At 41.6% G+C, this 16023-nt stretch overlaps 1 protein-coding gene and 1 pseudogene across 3 annotated transcripts in view; both read left to right on the top strand.

The window, feature by feature from the left end:
- Positions 1 to 16023, top strand: part of TMEM19 (transmembrane protein 19) — a 36936-nt gene that overhangs the window by 13750 nt on the left and 7163 nt on the right. For all 3 annotated transcript variants that reach the window (XM_045292834.1, XM_045292828.1, XM_004700447.2), the window contains 3 exons: positions 6142 to 6279; positions 6609 to 6863; positions 15329 to 15538. In XM_045292834.1, coding sequence (XP_045148769.1) covers positions 6142 to 6279; positions 6609 to 6863; positions 15329 to 15538 — 603 coding nt within the window. The remainder of the gene's footprint in view (positions 1 to 6141; positions 6280 to 6608; positions 6864 to 15328; positions 15539 to 16023) is intronic.
- Positions 10306 to 11202, top strand: LOC105978391 (annotated as a pseudogene).

Raw genomic sequence — 16023 nt, 5'->3', positions numbered from 1 at the left:
CCTTTGAAATAAATTCTTCTGGGGGGAGGGGCAGATGTCCATGTAGTAGTTGGGATTGGGGCCAGCCCTCAAACCTCTCCTTATTAAATCATTTTATTGGGGGCTCATACAACTCTTATCACAATCCATACATACATCCACTGTGTCAAGCACATTTGTACATTTGTTGCCATCATTCTGAAAACATTTGCCTTTACTTGAGCCCTTGGTATCAGCTCCTCAACTGCCCTTTTTTTCAGGAAAGTTTTGATCAGTTTTACTTTGTTCTTTTTTATTTTGTTTTTTATTGTTTTTCTGTATATGACATCCAGGATAGGTAAATCTCTAATGACAGTAACTGGTTTAATGGTCATTAACAGTATGGCAGGGGAGGATGGCGGGAAATGGGGAAGCTAATAATGATGAGCACAAGCTAATAACAAGCACAAGAATGAAGAAAATGTTATATAACTGATGGTGTTGCTGATTATACATTTCTTGATGTGATTGATGTATGATATGTGAATTATATGCCAATACAATTGTAGAGCAGTGGTTCTCAACCTTCCTAATGCTGTGACCCTTTAATACAGTTCCTCATGTTGTGGTGCCCACCCCCAACCATAACATTATTTTCATTGCTACTTCATAACTGTAATTTTGCTACTGTTATGAATCAGGCGACCCCTGTGAAAGGGTCATCCGACATAGGTTGAGAACCACTGCTGTAGAATGAATGCATAAATGAATGAATGAAAAGAAATACTCAGGACATGTTACAAAGCTTTTTTAGGGCCGCTAGTAAATGCCCAAAGGGCATGCCGCTCCGCTCTAAGCTTAACTCAGTGACATTCAGCTCCAGCTCTGTGTGTCAAAGAACCCAGTTCCCAGAACAAAGTCCCCAGAAGTGATGTCAGGAAAGAAGGGTCTGGTATTGCCTGCCACTGTTTCAGCCCAAGAGAGACCAGGTTAATGAGTGGAACTCTGAAGCTTATTCTGAAACTTGAGACGGAAGGAAATTGTGGAGTTTGCTACCTCCAAACTGTTTCAGAGAATTCAGTGAAAATCAAACAAGTTATAGACTTTAATCTGTGTGACCAAAAAAAACCAGGTTCAGGAAATAATTGGTAGGTTTTACACTGATGTCAGGAAGTGATTGGCGGGTTTTGCAATGACCACAGGGTACAACTGATTATCTAAAGAATGGGATGGGAAAGACAGGTTTGCAATGATCATGGGAAATTATCTGTATCTTCCATTTCCCCAGGGAGCATTAGATCCCCATCCCCTGAAGCTTCCTGTGTGCTTATTTATCTAAATTGGGGGATACTTTGTACCTGGCTACTTATGTTAATGGCCGTGCCTCCTTCCTGAGTTGGAACATCCCTACTGATTAAACTTAAAAGGAATTTTTAATTGCAAGGGAAGAGGCTGTTACCTTTTTTATTTTTAACAAACTAAATCTAAAATTATATTTATTGTATTTTGATCATCAGCAGGCTAACTCTTTCAACCCCTCAGAAGTACCCCACTCCACGAGCCAGCCTCCTGCCCCAAAGTCCGCAGCTTTCCCTGCTCTGTGGACGGAGAATTTCACCACTCTGCCTCGTGTTCTGACTCCTGGTTCTGTTGCTGTTCTCCTGTCACTCCTCTGGTGTGAAGTCTATCTTCCTGGAACAAGGGTATCCCTGTGCAGTGTGCTCAGGCCCAGAGCATACCCTCTATTCCAGGCTCCTGCTGGCAGTGAGATTCATGTTCCCACTTCTGAGATGGGTGGTTTTATAACCAGCAGGATGGCAATCATAATAAATCCTTATAACAAGCACTCATGGTTGAATCCTATCAGTATCTTTCCCCACCTTCCCAGGCCCATCAGAAAAAGGTCATTTGGTGGGAGTTAGAGAGACTATGGCTAGAAGAGCCACATTAAGTAGTTCACGGCCCGGAACTTGTGAAGATTGTGATGGACCAGGCATTTTGTTCAGTTAAGTGAGTTGAGCAGACTCACAGCATCTGAATTCTCGTACTCTCGGTTAAGATATGCCAAACTTACATAAGATGTCAGTAATTGAGCACATGTGAATAGTTGTGTACTTGATCTTCAGGTGGTCAATCAAGAAGGGTATTAAAGAATGTGATTTTTGATGTAGTATGGATGAAGAAATTCTGTAACGATTTTAGACGTAATATAGGATTGAGCAAACGGGTGATTTTGTCATTGGGAACCAAGATTCTCACTAAAGAAGAAAAGGTATACAAGGATGGAATGGCAAGTCATTCCATACACGGCAAATGAGAACCCTGTGAGATTGAGTTGGAATTAGAGCTTTTGGTGTGATCTCATGATTTCTAAAACATGTAGCTTGTATCTCTGTGTGTGCATGTTTGTTTGTTTATTTGCTCTACTATCTGAAAGGGCCAAAAGGTAACAATGAGCTCACCAATGAACCATGGAGAAATTACTGCTCCCAAGGCTAGAGAGAGTAGATGTGGGGTAAGCCTGGAACATCTGGTTAGGCCAGGGAAAGGAAAAATGCATTCCCCACAACCCCCACTGAAAAAACAACAAATAAGCAGATGATCCATGCCACAGAGGCACCATTTCCAGCTTAAAGGAATTCTTCTCACTCAGGGGCAATTTGAGCACAGTAATTATTATAAGCTATTTGTCAAAATAGAAATAACATGCTTTCATACAAATTATAGATTTTTTTTAAAAAATCATTTTACTGGGGACTCTCTTAGCTCTTAAAACAATCCATGTATCAATTGTATCAAGCACACTTGTACATATGTTGCCATCATCATTTTCAAAGCATTTTCTTTCTATTTGAGCCCTTAGTATCAGCTCCTCTTTTTTCCCTTCCCTCCACCACACTCCGACCTTCATGAACCCTTGATAAATTATATATTATTATTGTTACTTTCATATCTTACACCATCCACTATCTCCCTTCCCCCACATTTCTGTTATTCGTCCCGGGGCGGGGGGCAGTGGAGGGAGCTATAGTCAATCATTGTGATTGGTTCCGCCTTTCTTTCCCTTCCTTCTCCACCTTCCCTCTACCCTTATGGTATCGCTACTCCCATTACTGTTGGGCGGGGGAGCTTATCTGTCCTGGATTCCTTGTGTCAAGAGCTCAATCTGTACCAATGTACATACTCTGGGCTACCTGGATTTATAAGATAGAACTGGGTCATGATACTGGGAGAGAGGAAGCACTAAAAAACTAGAGGAATGCTGTATGTTTAGGTCATGCTATACTGCACCCTGGCTGACTTCCCTGGGAGCACTTTAATTGAATTCTGCATGTTCTCATTAGTTAATCTTAGTCATCTAATGCTGCTATAACAGAAACAACACGAACAGAAACTTATTTTCTTAAGGTGTATGAGGCAGCTCAATGGGGACACCTTTTTTGTTCTGTCAGCTCTGGGGGGTAGTCCTTATTCCATGGGTCCTTACTGATCTTCATCTGGCATGGTATCTGTCCAGCTTCCCCCATCACTCTGCTTGTTTGTTAAATCTATTTTATATGAGGATAAGAAATTGATGCCAGGAGCTTTGGTAGTTGTTAATGGGTTACACTTCGCCTTGCTAACCACCAGCAACTCTGAGGGTTCTACTCCCGTCCTTACACGGTTGCAGCCCTGGAAACTCACAAGGGCAGTTCCACCCTGCCCTCTAGGGCCACTGTGAGTCGGAATTGATTTGATGTCCGCTAGGGTTTGGTTTGGTTTCTAAGAGATTGACTCAAAACACACTTTCATAGGAACCCTGTCTCTTTAACGTAACAAAGGCAACCCTTAGCATACCAGTCTTAGAGGTTAGAATGTACATGTTTTTTTCATCATTTTATTGGGAGCTCCTACAGATATAACAATCCATAATTCAGCTGCATCAGGCATAATTGTACAGTTGCTGCCACTATCATTTACAAAACATTTTCTTTTTTCTTGAACTCTTTGATACCAGCTCTCTTTTACCTCCATCCTCCCCTATCCTATGCCCTACCCCCCCCACCCCCAGGAACCCTTATTATTATATTATATTTCTATGTCTACACCATCCATTGTGTCCGTTCACCTACAGTTCTCTTATTATCCATTCCCCTTGAGTGAGGTTATACAGTCATAATTGCTATTGGTTCCTCCGTTCCCCAGCACCCTTCCCTGTCCCTCAGGGAATCATTACTCCCATTACTATTTCTGAAAGGTCTATCGATTTAGCATTTCATGCGTTGAACAATCTAAATTATACAAATGAACATACACAGGTCTCACAAGATGAATGAGGTGAAACTAAGACCATAATAGTAAGGGGAAGAAAAAAAAGAAAAATAAATAAAAAATAAAAATAGTAAGGGGAGGAAATATTTTAAAAACTAGAGGCTATTTATGTGTTTTATCAGTGCTATACTGCATCTTGGATATATCTTCCCTTCCCTGTGGCCCTTCTGTGAGGGACTGTCCAGTTATTTTACAGGTGGGTTTGGGGTTTCCACTTTGTCTGTACTCCTTCACATCAATCTGATTGCATGTTTTTAAATTTCTGATACCTATTCCAGTCGACACCTCGTGATCACACAAGCTGCTGTGCTTCTTTTATATAGACTTAGTTGCTTGTCAGTTAGATGGCTGGCCGCTTGTTTAACTTCAAGCCTTTAAGGCCCCAGACGCTGTATCTTTTAATAGCTGGGCACCATCAGCTTTGACTGACACAATGCAGTACTCCACATCAGTAGTGAAATACTTGTTTTCTGTCCTTTTTTGTAGATGACTGTTTTCATTGATCATATTTGGCAGTAACTCACTTCTATGACATTCACTAATCATTGTGATATGGATTCGGGTAATTGATCATTCTACCACTAAATTCTACTTACAAAAATATTTTTGAAGTTTTGTAACACAAATCCTTCAAATGTTATCCCGGTGATTTTTAAAAGCCCATTCAGTAGATCTTTGCACTTTTGGTATTAGAGAAAATAGAGCTTTATTTTGATACGTTCTTAACTCACAACAAGATCTTGATCTACTGATTTCAATTGTCTCCTTCCACATTGCTGTGATATCAGAAGATCTTTTCCTTTCCCTTTTGTTCCTTTTTGTCCTTCTTAGCTCGTAAGATTAAGCTTCCTTCTGCTTGGTTTCCTGCTTGGATTGCATTGCAGGTCTTACAGGCTTATCTTGAAGGTGGCCACTCATTGAAAAATAAAGGCTATCTTTTATTTCATCTTTGCACAAACATAATCAAAAGACAAAATCCAAAATTACCTTCATAGATCATAGTCCATTGTTAGCTCCACATTGAGGGATATGATGTAATTCAGGAGTACTTTCATAGATCATGTGCAGAAAAACCTTGAGTCTCAACTTGTAAAAGTTAAATATCCTTCTTGAAGTGGGGGAGGTGGGGGGAACCAAAGCTAGGGAGAAGAATGTAAAACAGTAGAAACTGACAGACCCTGTCATCTCACCTCCTCAGAGAGAAGCACAATTAATTGAGAAATTCTTCAAATTGGCAATGTGTCTTAACATTACATGAATTCCATACATTGCATTCTATTTAATAAAAATAAAATCACTCCTGTGCATACTGAAGGGAGCTCTGTTGATGTTGCAGGCTAGCTGTCAGGCTGCTAACTTCACAGTCAGTGGCTCAAACCCACCAGCCAATTCACGGGAGAAAGATAAGGCAGTCTGCTTCCAAAAAGATGGACCTACAGTCCCAGAAACCCGTATGTAGTCACTAGGAATTAGAACAAACTTGATGGCGGACGGCTTATGCAAACTGTTCTGCAACTTTACCAGTGAAGATTTGTTTAAAATAAGATTTTTCACTCATGCAGTATAACTTGTTTGAAGGAAAAACTCGCAGTGACCCTAGACAGAGGGTCATGAGACAGAGTAGAACTGCTCCTGAGGATTTCGGAGCCTGTGAGTCCCTTTCTCCGTGATGGCTGCATTCCTCACCCGTAGAGGACCTAGTGAGCTTAAAACGCCAACCTGGCTGTGAGCAGCCCAACACCAAGGCTTCTCAGTAAAGGTTTTGGAAATGCACCAGTAGGGTTAGAATGGTGAAGAGAATTGGGAAGAAAATCCATTCTTCTTCCCAGCATTCCTGTGTGGACTAATGCTGTGACTGAATGTTTCTTTCAGGGATAGTGGTTGGATTTATCCTGACCATTGCAAATTTCAGCTTTTTTACATCTTTGCTGATGTTTTTCCTTTCTTCTTCGAAACTCACTAAATGGAAGGGAGAAATAAAGAAGCGTATAGATCCTGAATATAAAGAAGGTAAGATGAATTTAATGTGATATTGTTGAAATACTAAGCTTTGTTTCATCCTAAAATGAAAGCATTCATTAAAAAGTGTTGAGACCTTTAAGACATTCATTCTATATGGGAATTACACAGTAGCCCAATGTACTTTATTATTGCACGCATGATAGGTAACAGCAATTTTTAAATTTTGTAATATATATATGGACAATGGAGCTGAACAATTTTATCTCTTGTTTTCCCATCTAAGTCTTCGTTTTTCTTCACTTGTAAAGCATAAGTTCCTATGACTGCAAAATTGCCCTTCTGGTTTTTATGCTCTGTGTGTGCTTGGCTGTTTCCAGGTGGGCAGAGGAACTGGATTCAGGTGTTCTGTAATGGAGCTGTGCCCACAGAACTGGCTCTGCTCTACATGATCGAAAATGGCCCCGGGGAAATCCCAGTTGACTTTTCCAAGCAGTACACTGCTTCCTGGATGTGTCTGTCTCTCCTAGCTGCACTGGCCTGTTCTGCTGGAGACACGTGGGCTTCAGAAGTTGCCACTGTCCTAAGTAAAAGCCCTCCGAGGCTGATAACAACCTGGGAGAAAGTTCCAGTTGGTAAGTTCTGATTTGACTTTCTTTTTTTAAAAAGCCTTCCAGCAACAGGACTGAAGGGACTTGGCGAGAGGAGGAGGCGGGGGAAGGGAGCAGTGAGCAAACAACACTGTAGATAGGGAAGAACTAGAGAATTAAAATCAACAACAAGGGGAACGTGGAGATCCTGGGACTGTTGGAGCAACAGCCATCTAGCTGAGAGGAATTAATAAGAGGCAGCGGAAGGGTGAGCGTGATGGTAGTAAAGGAGGAATGTAGGAGGAAATATCTAGGAAGCGAAGCTATGGATAGAGGTATAAACATAGGTGTGCACTTTTGTAAATACATTTACAAATGTAAATATATTCATAGGTATTGGCCTATGTACATATATTTATATGGTAATAACATTGAGAAGGTGGATTGACTTTGGGCCTCTGCTCAAGCCCTCCCTCAACACAAGAACACTTTGTTCTAATAACCTGGCATTCTGTGATGTTAACCTCCTGGCACAATTGCTGAAGACAAAATGGGTGCATAAGCAAATGTGGTGAAGAAATCTGACGGTGGCTGGTTATCAAAAGATGTAGCCTCTGGGCTCTTAAAAGGCTTGCAGTTAAACAAGCGACCATCTAGCAGAGAAACAACAAACCCGCATGGAAAAAGCATACCAGCCTGTGTGATCATGAGTTGTCGAAGGGATCGGGTAATGAGTATCAGAAGAAACAAACAAAGGAACATATTGTTGAGAACGAGTGGGGTCAGAGCAGTGACCCCAAACCCATCTGTAGACAATGGACCATCATCCCCTCACAGAAGGGTGGCAAGAGTCAACCAGGGTGAAGTATAGCACCAATGAAACACAATATTCCTCTGGTTCCTTGAGGCTTCTTCAACCCCCCACTATCATGACCCCAATCCTGCCTTGCACTACAGGTTAGGCCAGAGCATGTACACAGAGCTCATGGCACACGGAGTCCAGGTAAGATAAACCCCTCAGGAACAGAAATGGGAGTAGTGATACCAGGAGGGCAGGGAGAAGGTGGGGCGAGAAGGAGGAAGAAACTGTGGGGGAAGGAGACAGCAGTCAGTGTAAGATATGAAAATAATAATTTATAATTTATCAAGGGGTCACGAGGAAGGGAGGAGGATAAATGGAGGAGCTAATAAGGGCTCAAATAGAAAGTAAATGTGTAGAGGATAATGATGGCAACATATGTACAAATGTGCTTGATACAATTGATATATGGGTTGTTATAAGCTGTTAGAGCCCCCAGTAAAATGATCTTTTTAAAAAAAGCCTTCATTTCTTGTATGTCTTATTAGATGCATTCTAACATTTTAGTCGATATCCTTAACTGAAAATTCTGAAAGCTATTCAGTTGGTGATAATAATGTTTGCAAGTCCTAGATAAGCAGTACAGGAACAAATAATATAGAGATTGAATGGTGAGCGTATGAAGGGGAAGGGAAAGGAACTGGGCGATTAAATACATCTTGAGGACAGTCATGTGTTGGTGTTTATCATACATCTCCACTCCCATGATTATTATCATTTCTCCTACAGTTACTACTGCTGTCACTACGTCAGCATCAACACCTAACAGTGTAAATACCTACTCTGTGTAAAGCCTTGTTCCAACCGCTTCACATGGAGTAACCTTTAGTAGCCAGATTAATTATATGCTTTGTTTGGGGTTTTTATTGTCAGTATTTCTGTCTTACAGACAAGAAAGTAACAGGCACAGAGGAATGGATAACATAACCGTAGTCACACTCTGTGGCAGTAGAACACAGATCTCAATTCCCAGACATTCTGTTTCTAAACTTTGCTACTGCAGTACGTAGGGTTTCAGACGTTACTGAGGAAAAGACCTTTCTAAACAGACCATGGTCTTTGGATTGTCTTTAAAATAAATAAAAAAATTTTTAAAACCTTCTTTAAATTAGTCTTGAACCTGAAGAGAGCTGGAGTGGCAATCTTGATATCAAAACAATAGACTTTAAATTAAAATCTGTCAGAAACATTTGATTTGGATGTTTTTGTCATTAGGTGTGGAGTCTTTAATAATTACTAGCAACCCTGTGTGCAACAGAACAGAACATTGCTTGGTCCTGTGCCCTCCTCAATTGTAGCTGTGCTTCAGCTCGTTACAGTAGCCCTGGCTCATTCCGTCTCAATGAAGGTCTTTCTCTTTTTCGCGAACCCTTGACTTGACCAAGTATGATGTCTTTTTCCAGAGACTCCTTCCTCCTGACAATAACATATCCAACGTATGGGAGACACAGTCTCCGCGTCGTCACTTCTAAGGAACGTTCCAGCTGTACTTTCTCCAAGGCAGATTGGTCCAGTCTTCTGGCAGTCCAAAATATAGTCACTATTCTTTACCAACACCATGATTTAAATATATCAATTCTTCTCCCATAACCACTATCCAGCTTTCACATGCATATAAGGTGATTGAAAATGCTATGGCCTGAGTCATGCACAGCTTAGTCTTCAAAGTGACGACTTTGCTTTGTAGCATACTTGCCGCAGATTTATTCAGTGTAATACATCATTGGATATACTAACTGCTGCTTCCATGAATATTGGTTGTGGATTCAAAGAAAAGGAAATACTTACAACTTCATTCTTTTCTCTCTGTTTATCATGATGTTTATTTGTCCAGTTGTGAGAAAGGAGATTTGTTTTCCATATGCTGTAATGTTATCCATACTGAAGGCTATAAACTTGGATCTTTATCAATAAGTGCTTCCGGTCCTCTTCATTCCTAGCCAGCATGATTGGCTCATCTGCATCTTTAGGGTTGTTAGTGAGTCTTCCTCCAATTCTGATTCCTCATTCGTCATACAGTTCACTTCACGTGATTCACTCAACATACAGACTGAATAAGTACAGCAATAGGATGCAACTGATGCACATCTTTCCTGATTTTTTTCCCTGATTTTAAACTATATAGCGTCCCTAATATACTTAAAATTCCAATAACAACAATACAAAGACAACTCATTCATAAAATGGGCAAAAGATTTTAATAGTCATTCCACTAAAGAGGACATTCAAATGTCCACCAAACAAATGAAAAGACATTCAGCATTATTAGCCATCAGAGAGGTGAAAATCAAAATCCCACTGAGATTGCAGGGGAGGGGAAAAACATCTGAGAATAACATGTTGAAGATGTGGGGATATTGGAACCCTTATACATAGTTGGGGTGCTAAATGGTCCAGCCTCAACTGAAATTAATGTATTCCTCAAAAAACTGAAATTAGAGCTAATGTGTGACCCATAAATACCACTCATGGGTATATACCCAAAAAACTTAAAAGCAGAAACTCAAGCGACTTAATCACCAGCGTGCATCTCGGTACTGTTCGCAGTCACCCAAAGCTGGATACAACTACAGTTATCCACTGAAGAGTGGATAAGCAGTATGTGGTAGGAGGGGCACGTTGAGCGTGATGGCTGGAGTTTCTGCAGCTGCGGCTCTGGTGGTCAGAGACGTCAGCGCTGGTGCCAGGGCCTCCGCCTCGCTTCCGTGCGGGTGGTGAGCAGAGCGGGTGCCTGTTGAGACTGCTGGCTGGCTGTGCATGAGCCTGTCGTGCATGTAGCTGGTGCAAAGGATGTGGACACCTGGAGTCGACTCACCCCTCTCCCTGTACGTGAACATGACAAGAAGCCCGGGTGGGCTGGTTGCGGCCACAGGCCTGAGAAAGCCACCAGTGGAATGTGTGCAGCAGAGAAGTTCTGTGAATCACTCCAGGCTGTCTTTGTTCAGAGCTACCTTGATCTGATAATAGAGCACAGATAATAGAGCACAGATCTTAAACAACAGCTTCGATAAATCCAGCTGGCTATTTTTCCAGCCTTTGTGTCATCTGTTTTTAGACTTCATGTGTAGAATACCCATCAGTGGGTTGCTAGGAAGATGATCAATGATTGTTTTCTCACCAGATCAATTTCAGAGACTGCTTAAAACTAATGCAGACTGGAAAACCCATAGACGTCCTGATTTAGGAGCTGGTGATGGAGAAGTAATCACAAGTCCTCATTTTGAAAAAGTTATACCGCAGAGCTATCTGAAACTACGATGTGGCAGCTTCAGAAAGAGAAACACAGAATGCTTGCCACAAGTGAATGGCCGAATACAGGGTTCCAGTACAACATCATCAGCTGTCTGAATTTGCTGGACCACTGTGATCAGCCCTTACCTTTGTTAAAAGATGTCAGGAGTGTCTTGGAGCTAACTCGAGGCAGGGTCATCTGTGCCCTGCTCCTGCCCTTTCATACCAATGTGGCAAATGTAGGTGGCAAGTAGGAGAAATCCTCAGATTGTGGAGCTCAAGGGACAGAATTAGGCTGCTCTCCGCATGGTCGGCAGTTCACAACCACCACCAGCTTCAGCAGAAAGACTGGGCTTTCTACTCCTGTAAACAGTTACAGTCTCGAAAACGCACAGCAGGTCACTACGAGTCAGCATGTCACCACTACAGCACTAAAGTTCATAGTGCTACCTCCTTAATGTAGTTGCAACCTTGATATAATCAAGGAAGGTTTCATATGGGTGTGACCTATTCTTAGTATAGATTCACACTTGAAGAAGACGTAGTTTTAGTCTGCTGGCTCTGGTTCCAGCATCTGGCTTGTTAACCCCCAGTTATATTGTCTGCCAATCCCAGGAGCCATTCTCTGCAGCCTGCTGACCCTGGATTCATTCAGTCTGCATCCACCAGACTAGAATTCCTGCTTCCTGTTCATCATCCCCTACAGCAACTCAGATCAGGAGAAGCCTCTAACTCACGTCTGACTATGGACTTGAACCACTTAACCACTGCTAACCGGGAATCATTTCTTGATACATCTCTTTTGATATACATACACATAGAGGGTTACTGCTTTTGCTTCTCAACCTCAAGCCAAAAACATTTCCTGGAGTCTTTAAAAAACTGAACAATAGTTCAGCTAACGAGTAAAACAGGTCTGCCCTTGAGCGTTATGCTTTTCTTTCTTTCCCCCACTTTGGCTGACAATACACTACATTTGTGCCTTATTCTGTAAAATTTAAAATCATTTATACATGGTCTTTGTAAAAGCCTATTTTGTAGAAAACTATATGTAACTGAAAATAAGGTTTTGCATATATTAGATAAACTGCTTAATTGTTAGGTATTATTTTAATTTAATAGGTACGGTACAGGTGCTTCAAAAAGTGATCGTGAGCTATTCAGTGGCTTGATTTTTTTTTTTTTTGCATTTCAGATTCTTTTTTTTTTAAATCATTTTATTAGGGGTTCATAAGACTCTTATCACAGTCCATACATACATCAATTGTGTAAAGCACATTTGTACATTCATTGCCCTCGTCATTCTCAAAACATTTGTTCTCCCCACTGAGAGTTTACCTCTGGAGTTCAGTGATGTAAGTTAGAGAAGCTCTGCTATGGGTAGCCCTTGAGACAGATCTTATTTATTTATTAGAAAAGGCACTCTGAAGAGGATTTTTGCTGTCATGGAAAGTGAACCGAGTTTAGCATGGATCTGGCAGGATCGGTTAGAGAAGCCACACATGGAGCAGTGAGCTTGGTGCTGCAAAGCCCCCTGGGAACTACACTCAGCGTCAAACTTGTACTTTTGACCTGTGCTTGCAGCACGCATTTTAAAAATCTGCGTTATTTGCAGGGGAAGCCTGCAGTACAGACATCAGGGAGAGCTGCTGGATCCTTTGGCTTTTCTGCATAATTTCAGTCTAGACTTGGATGTTGTGGGTGACGGAATGCAGTGCCCCCCTTCACCTTTGCTTTTTGATCCTTCACTGACCCTTGAAGGTCATTCAATTAAAGAAATTGCTGAAGGCACAGTGGATATATTGGGCCAGATGCAGATGGATGTAGATGGATGCAGAGCCCAGGGATCCCGACATTTTGAGCGAACCCTTGCGCGGTTGCCTCACACTGGAATGACTTCTGCAAATGGGAAAGCAGAACCCAGTTGATAGTTTGTTTTGGGAACTGCTTGACTTGCAGAATTTAAAGTTCCCATTTTCAAAAAATATTTCTTTCACTAAACAAGGGTAATTTTCTTTTGCCTCTGGATTATTGCATACTATTGTTATGCCTGGTTTGGGGGGAATGGACCAATACTGACGGAAAGTTATGGGATTAATAAATACTGGGTTGGGCCTAAGGGGAAAAGGACTTCTTTGTAAAGGGATGTTCGCCTCATGGACATGAAAATCTATACAGGTGATTTAGGTGGAAACTGTCCAACTGGTGGCCCAGGATGTTGGTATACTCAGTGTCTGGTTGTCTATCCCATAGCTGGTGTTTAAGCTTTTCTTTACTTGTCACCTAATTGGCCATTGTGAACCCCCTTCGACCTGTGTACGTCACCTGTGTCCTTTGAGAAAATTGCTCATAGAACCGGATCCACATACTTTTGCTTCTAATCTATGTAAATTTCTGTAGTGGTTATGTTACATAATATACAATAAAATGTGTTGTATATAGTTTATATTAAATGTTAAAATATTATTAAAATATAAAATTAAAAAAAAATTTTGTTCTCCACTTAAGCCCCCGGCATAAGGTCCTCATTTTCTTTTCCTCCTTCCCCACTCCTCCCTCCCTCATGAGCACTTGATAATTTATAAATTATTATTTTGTCACATCTTGCCCTGTCCGATGTCTCCGTTCACCCACTTTTCTGTTGTCCGTCCCCCAGGGAGGAGGTCACATATAGTTCCTTGTAATCAGTTCCCCCTTTCCACCCCCATCCTTCCTCCCTCTACCCTCCCAGTATCGCCACTCACACCACTGGTCCTGAAGGGATCATCCGCCCTGGATTCCCTGTATTTCCAGTTCCTAGCTGTGCCAGTGTACATCCTCGGGTCTAGTCAGACTTGCAAGGTAGAATTTGGATCATGATAGTGTGTGTGGGCAGGGGGGGGTGGGGGAAGCATTTAGGAACTAGAGGAAAGCTGTATTTTTCATCGTTGCTACATCGCACCCTGTCAGGTTCGTCTCCTCCCCGAGACCCCACTGCAAGAGGATCTCCAGTGGCCTACTAATGGGCTTTGGATCTCCACTCCGCACTCCCCAAATCATTCATTATGGTAAAATTTTTTGTTCTGATGATCCCTTATACCTGATCCCTTCGACACCTGATGATCGCACAGGCTGGTGTGCTTCTTCCATGTGGGCTTTGTTGCTTCTGAGCTAGATGGCCGCTTGTTTACCTTCATGGCTTGATTTTCTTATGGCACACCCTGACTTGACAAGTGTCAATACTGAGCTGTGGGGGAGGGAGGGGAAAAGGGGAGCTGATACCAAGGGCTCAAACAGAAAGACAATATCTTGAAAACGATGATGGCAACATACATGATAAAATTGATGTATGGATTGTTATGAGAGCTGAAAGAGCCCCCAATAACATGATTTATTAAAATTAAGAAATTTTTAAAGAGATAAATTGTGAAAGAAAACATTGAGCCATGGATGCAAAAAGGTCTAGTAACAACAGTTTAACAAAACAGTGTTTGAGAAACAGGACCAAATAAAGTACTGGGTTTTTTTTACAGATTATTTTCTAAATTCATATTCGATGCACTCCTATTTAGAGAATTTTTCACTTAGTGTAACTGCATGCGTTGTCAGATGTTTTCATGTCAGAGGTTTAAAAGGGGTTGATCAGGTCTTGAAAAGAGAATGTCTTGATTGTTTCCTGCAGTAACAATCCTCTTCCCAACATGCAGTATGAACATTTGTAGCCACTTCTCGAAACCTTTGTTCCAGGTCGACATTTGATGGTGCTGCTTGTAATTATTTTGAGAACTCCTCTTCACTCCTGATACCTCTAAGTGTATTGCATTTCGTATTGAAGGGACTAGTTTCTGCCTTCTCAGCAGCGGGAGAAGAAAATGCTCTTCCATTCACTAAACATGTAACAACTCTCGCTTGCTATTTGGTAGTATCTTGCTCCACCCTAAGTCCTTTAAGTTGTTTCAATGGGCAGATCCTGCTATTAGAGCCACTTTTGCCCTTTGGGCCCTCTGAAGGTCGGGGCCACTACCTACCAGGCCACTTGAGTGGGCACTGTCAGAAGACATTGGGAGGGTACATGGAGGCACCAGGGCAAAGGACTGGTCAGAACACAAGCATTTGCTCTTTTAAGGATTATATGGAATCCAGTTGACAACAGTGACTTGAAAAATTACATAGAGCCCTGGGGGTATAGCGGGAGCATCAAGTATACGTTATGGAGGAGAAACGCCTCAGGAAAAGAGGGTGAGAATGGTCGCACAGCTTGAAGAATATACCAGTGTCAGTAATTTGTACATGTAGAAACTGCCGTGTTGGTGTATGTGTTGGTGGGTTTATTCCCAACAGCACAAGAAGTAAAACCTTAAAAATGTAGGTGCAAAAAAATTCTTGCTTTATGTTTTTGCCACTTGTTAATGGGATGATTTTGTGCCTGTGTCTTTTGCAGGGACCAATGGAGGGGTCACATTAGTGGGCCTTGCCTTCAGTCTCCTTGGTGGCACCTTTGTGGGCATCACGTACTTCCTCACACAGTTGGCTTTTGTAAACGATTTAGACATTTCGGCTCCTCAGTGGCCAATTATTGCATTTGGAGGTCTGGCTGGATTGCTAGGATCAATTCTGGACTCATATTTAGGAGCTACGATGCAGTTTTCTGGTAAGAACGTTGTTGTAACTTACTCGTATATAAAAGAACTGTGGAGTTGGAAAGCAGACATGACAGTGGAAGTAAGCGCAAAGGTAGGATTGCATGGTCATAAAGGATAGAGAAAATCTCTTCTGTAATTTTTATTTTCTAATTCCTTTGTGTTAAATTAATTGAACGAGAAATCATCTGCTGCTCAGTGATTAGAAGCCTTGTGGGGAAGCTATAATTATTCAGGATAAAAGTTGCTTTAGCTTATGGGACTCCTAATCTTGAGAAAGCTGAACAAACTGGCATCAAATCATTTTAATGTACTTCCGTATGTTTCCTTAGTTCACTTAAGAGAGCATTCTTGTATTAGTCTAGGTACTTTGGAGAAACAAATCCACAGCAACTCACGTATAAGAGAGAGTTTTATGTAAAGAAAAGGTGCATCATGAAAACATCCCAACCCAATGCTGCCCAAGCCCACAAGTCCAACATTAACCCATTAACCC

The sequence above is a fragment of the Echinops telfairi genome, unplaced genomic scaffold (assembly GCF_000313985.2).
Source record: "Echinops telfairi isolate 266 unplaced genomic scaffold, ASM31398v2 ScPeMD7_2;HRSCAF=8, whole genome shotgun sequence".
Lineage (NCBI taxonomy): Eukaryota > Metazoa > Chordata > Mammalia > Afrosoricida > Tenrecidae > Echinops > Echinops telfairi.
The sequence above is the reverse complement of the archived record's forward strand: the minus strand, read 5'-3'. Positions and strand labels throughout refer to the sequence as shown.